General features: G+C 35.2%; 1 protein-coding gene across 1 annotated transcript in view; it reads left to right on the top strand.

Annotated features, from left to right (window-relative positions):
• The window catches only part of LOC111088948 (transcriptional regulatory protein GAT1-like), a 38,723-nt gene that overhangs the window by 28,091 nt on the left and 4,803 nt on the right, over positions 1-5,829 (top strand). The window contains exon 5 of the mRNA XM_022400374.1: positions 2,138-2,252. Within this exon, the coding sequence (XP_022256082.1) occupies positions 2,138-2,252 (115 nt within the window). The remainder of the gene's footprint in view (positions 1-2,137; positions 2,253-5,829) is intronic.

Genomic DNA, 5,829 nt, shown 5'->3' with positions numbered 1-5,829 from the left:
GTCGTTTACTCAGGTAGGGTAGTATATATATATATATATATATATATATATATAGCAGGAAACATTTCACGTACCAATGTTATATCTCTCTGGAAGATTGAAATATCGCCCCTTGTAGTATGTGGTTGATTTAACGAACTTTTGGTAGTTTAGACATTTTTGAAATTATTATTTAATTACGGAAAGTAAATTTTAAGAGCCAAAAATTATACAAGAAAGCATAAAAACTGGATGGATAAGGCTCTCCTAAATAAGTATTTTCAGGTCATTCTAAAATTGATAACCTAATAAAGTCCATTAAGTACTGCCTTAAACCTCGGGAATAATTTATTCACAGTAAACTCTGATATAACATTGAATTACGAGAAGCTAATGAAATATAACAATGCATCGTCGTTTATTCGTTACCCTAATATAATTCTAATAGCAAATATTCCAAATAATTAGACACTTCTCAAGGCAAAACTACATTTGTAGCAATAAATATAATAAGATTGAGTAACTGATAATCCTGACTCTAATAAGAAAACTGTCAAATTATATTTAAGAACTTGTTTGTTTGTTTTGTTTTTTAATAATCACAAAGCTACACAAGGGCTATCTGTGCTCTGCCCACCACGGGTATCGAAACCCGGTTTCTAGCGTTGTAAGTCCGCAGACATACCGCTGTGCCACTGGAGGGCGATGTTTAAGAAATTCGAAAAAAACAACACTTAATACGTGGTTTGTTTTCACTCCCCTTTATTTTAATGACATTGGATAACCTGAAAAACAACGACAGCTTTTATAATATGTTGGACACTTGTTCATCACGCAGTTTTCATAAGTAATAAATTGATGATGCCCTTTTTCTGTATTTATAATTAATGTTTTCATGGAGTGTTTTATTGACAACAACTAAACAGTACCCGAGGAAGAATTACAATCAAAACGTATTCAACACAAAAGCATCCGAGAGTGATTGAATATAATAAGTTCTCAATAATTTGATAAATGTTGGACAACAGTTTATTCAAATATCGATAGTACTAAGTACAGTTTAAAATGTAATTGTTTTGTGTATATTAGAATCTATACAAATCTGACACCAGTAGAGACCTTTATCTGACACCAGTAGAGACCTTTATCTAACACCAGTAGAGACCTTTATCTAACACCAGTGGAGACCTTTATCTGACACCAGTAGAGACCTTTATCTAACACCCGTAGAGACCTTTATCTGACACCAATAGAGACCTTTATCTGACACCAGTAGAGACCTTTATCTGACACCAGTAGACACCTTTATCTAACACCAGTAGAGACCTTTATCTAACACCAGTAGAGTCCTTTATCTGACACCAGTAGAGACCTTTATCTAACACCAGTAGAGACCTTTATCTGACACCAGTAGAACCTTTATCTGACACCAGTAGAGACCTTTATCTAACACCAGTAGAGACCTTTATCTGACACCAGTAGAGACCTTTATCTGACACCAGTAGAGACCTTTACCTGACACCAGTAGAGACCTTTGAAATTATTTCAGTTTATGCCTAAATTTTAAGCATTTCCGTTTTCACTATTATTTCGGTTTTTCTATCTAAGACATTTAAGGCATTTATACAGTCTATCTATAATACGTTTAATTATTTTAAGTATTTTTAATTTGAGACATTATAGTATTGAAGAAAAATATTACGCCTGTGAAAAGCTAAAAAAAAAACTAAACTTTGGTTAACGCAGAGTAAAAACAATCCAAAAGGAGAAGCTTATTTCATAAGAAAAAGTAGTTTTTGTTGTTGCTTAAAATCAAACTGAATTACTTAAAATATCAATAAGTTGGGTTTCATGTTGTTAGAGCACCATCTTTGTGCTTATTCTATCATCATCTTTGTGCTTATTCTATCATCATCTTCGTGCTTATTCTATCGCAGCTGTTACTTTTTTGTTTTTTTTATAATTCTAAATGTAGAAAAAAAAATGTTAATTTGGCTGAGCTTAGAACAGACTTACTTTCTCTCTGACTTATATATAACACTTTCTTTAAAAAATGCATTCACTGGTTAAATTGATATATAAGATTGAAATATAATAACGAATAGAATAAGAAAAGTTGTCAAATTGCTAGCTTCACATGAAATTTGTTTATTCATAGAGGAATCGCCCAATGTCTATGAAAAAAGACACTGTCCAAAAAAGAAATAGAAAACCTAGATCAAGGACTATACAAAAAAATGGAAGGACTCCATCATTGAATATTAATAAGAATGGTGAGAAAAACAAGTATTTTTCTGAACAGTATGATAAGATATATTTATCATTTTGTAATATTTAACATGACGATGATGTATCAGATTTCTATCAAGATGACCCAGGATCGAACCTCGATCACTACTAACACAGAAGATAGCCCTTCTACTTAGTAATTGTTTGTTTAAAAGGTTTACTAATTAATAATCAAATATAAATCGTATAGGCTAGTTACCATGACGACTAATATCCAATCGCCCTAACCCTATTGTAAATACTTTATCACCCAGTATGATAATATAAATCGTATAGGCTACTTACCATGACGACTAATATCCAATCGCCCTAACACTATTGTAAATACTTTATCACCCAGTATGACCCCTAAATTTCTAAGAGATATAGAAAAGCTGTACTGAGAATTAGCTAAAATAGATAACCCTATAAATGTAAACGACATAACGTAATTCCTATAGGACTTAAGGTTAAAATGTTACCTATCAAACCTACGATGTCAATGACTAACTGAAAAACTAATTTAGCAGTGTAAGACTAGAGGGAAAACAGCTAGTCATCACCACCCCCCGCCAACTCTTGAGCTACTCTTTTACCAACGAATAGTGGGATTGACCGTCACATTATAACGCCCCCACGGTTGAAAGGGCGAGCATGTTTGGTGGGACGGGGATTCGAACCCGCGACCCGCAGATTGCGAGTCGTGCGCCCTAACCACCTGGTCATGCCGGGCCGAGGTACGAGTAAATACTTTGACTGTCAATCAAATCACCCAAACAGTATAAAGATTACAACCTTCCTTAACAATGGACTCATGAAAGATAAACAGAGCATTTCTGGAAACATAAATAGGATATGTAGATAGTATAATATCAGAACGCATAATACGATCACAATCAGTATGGGGAAAGTGAGGTAAGACGGTCCCTCTGGGTAAAACGTTCATCCAACTCAGAACGCACAATGCGATCACAATCAGAAGGGAGAAAGTGAGGTAAGACGGTCCCTCTGGGTAAAACGTTCATCCAACTCAGAACGCATAATACGATCACAATCAGTATGGAGAAAGTGATGTAAGACGGCCCCTCTGGATAAAACGTCCATCCAACTCAGAACGCACAATACGATCACAATCAGTAGGGAGAAAATAAAACAATACAGTCTCTCTGGGTAAAACGTCTATCCAAGTCAAAACAATACGATCACAATCAGTATGGAGAAAGTGAGGTAAGACGGTCCCTCTGGGTAAAACGTTCATCCAACTCAGAACGCACAGTACGACCACAGATATCTGGTTATACAGATATAAGACGCTAGTTGACATACAGAACAACTGTATTATTGTTATTTTCTTAACTCTTCAGTATTGTGGGTGCTTTAGATTTGGTTTGTTTATAGTTAAGCACAAAGCTACACAGTGGGCTATCTGTGCTCTGTCCACCACGGGTATCGAAACCCGGTTTCTAGCGTTGTAAATCCGCAGACATACCGCCGTGCCACTGGAAGGCCTTTAGATTTGGAAAGATCTGGTTAATGCATAGAATATTGTAGTATATTTCAACTTATAATTTTATGTAATATTATAGCTGGAGTACTTGACCCCTGAACGGAAGTTATGTAAATTCATGATTACTGAAAGGTTATCTTAGAACATGAAACGTTGCTTCTCTATATGTAATTGTAAAAAACGCCCATAAAAACTGCAAAACATAAAATTTGAAGCCGCAAGTTTGCATGTATTTCCTCATGGACCCAACAAACCTTCATGCAAAGATCCATAAACGGGGAGCGAAGTAATGGGAAAAAACGCCCATAAAAACCGCAAAATGTAAAACTGAAAATTTGTGTGTACCCCCGCATGAACCTAACGAACCTCCATACCAAATTTGGTAAAAATCTATTTACAGGGGGCGAAGTAGTTGAGGAACATGCAAAAATGCCCAGAAAAACCGCAAAACGCAAAATTCAAAACTGAAAATTTGTATGTATTTCCGCATGGACCTATTGAACCTCCATATCAATTTTGGTGAAGATCCATCCACACCCTGCGAAGTAGTTACATGGACATACAACAGACAGTACTATTACGGCTTCTTGTGATGAAATTGTTGGTACTGTATTTTTGAAGTCGAATTGAAAATGTTTAGGACGCAAGGTTAAAACGGATTTAACCCCACAGCATTGTCTTCATACTCCAATTTAACATTTAAATATTAGATAATATATAAAGTCAAGTCAAGCTGAGATGACTGTCTGAACGTCCATCCACGCACATGTTGTTTTTATGCATCTTAATATTCTTTGTATCTACCTATAAATAAAGTAATTTTTCTCATTTAGTTAGAAATAAAACTTAGCAAGACTTTCCAGTTCCTGAAACTTGTATTTTTATTTTATTAAATTGTTCTTTTATTTCTAGCTCTGTCATACCGATTAAGTCATTAAGTTTTCATCTTAAAATATTCCATTTTTTTTCATAATCATGCACAAAATGTTTGTTGCGAGAGTTTACCCTTTAGAAATATCTGAAATAATGCCAGTTAATTAAACTCTAATCAAATGTAAACATCAATGTTGTCATTGGTTAGTTGTATGTGTTTTGTTGCGTCTTCTTTTTATTGCGGAATTAAATGTTTCCAAACTGATGTCTCATGTCATAGGTTAAAAAGCTGTCAATCTGCTCCGAACACCATATCGAAAAAGCATTCATCTGTGTGTGTTTATATTACACTTTTGTTGCGTACTGCATCATATATCGAAATAAGCTCCTCTCTGTGTGTGTTCATATTACACTTTTGCTGTGGAGTACATCATATATTGATACAAAACTCATCTGTGTGTGTGTGTGTTCATATTACAATTTTTTTGTGTACTACATCATATATTGATACAAAACTCATATCTGTGTGTGTGTTCATATTACAATTTTGTTGCGTACCACATCGTATGTTATTAACTTGGTTTGTTGTTGCTACACTGATGGTATTCAAAGCTAACCTAATTTATTTCATATATTTTGTTAATAGGACATTATTATCAAACATTTTAGTAGTTAGGTATTTTCAACCTGAACAACATCTTATGTTATATATATCGGCCATTAATATTCGATTACTGACAACAGGTAAGGCAGTCATGTAGACAGTAGTACCCGTCATTAATATTGTATTACTGACAACAGGTAAGGCAGTCATGTAGACAGTAGTACCCGTCATTAATATTGTATTACTGACAACAGGTAAGGCAGTCATGCAGTCAGCAGTACCCGCCACTAGAATAGCTTTCGTATCGAATAACAGGACTAACTGTCACTATTATAACGCACATACAGCTGAAAGTGCTGAGCGTGTTCAGCGACATTGTGGCGCGAACCCTAGACTTTTCAAGTCTAGTCAGTTAGTCACTGACCAGTATCAGCAGTTATAACTTGGTCTATAAATACCACTAGATCAAGCCTGGAACTGATATATATATCCTTACTCGCGGGTTCGAATCCGCATCCCACCAAACATGCTCGCCCTTTCAGCCGTGGGGGCGGTTATAATGTGACGGTCAATCCCACTATCGTTGGTAAAGATTAGC

Source organism: Limulus polyphemus, unplaced genomic scaffold, assembly GCF_000517525.1.
Source record: "Limulus polyphemus unplaced genomic scaffold, Limulus_polyphemus-2.1.2 Scaffold4840, whole genome shotgun sequence".
Taxonomy (NCBI): Eukaryota; Metazoa; Arthropoda; class Merostomata; order Xiphosura; family Limulidae; genus Limulus; species Limulus polyphemus.
The sequence above is the reverse complement of the archived record's forward strand: the minus strand, read 5'-3'. Positions and strand labels throughout refer to the sequence as shown.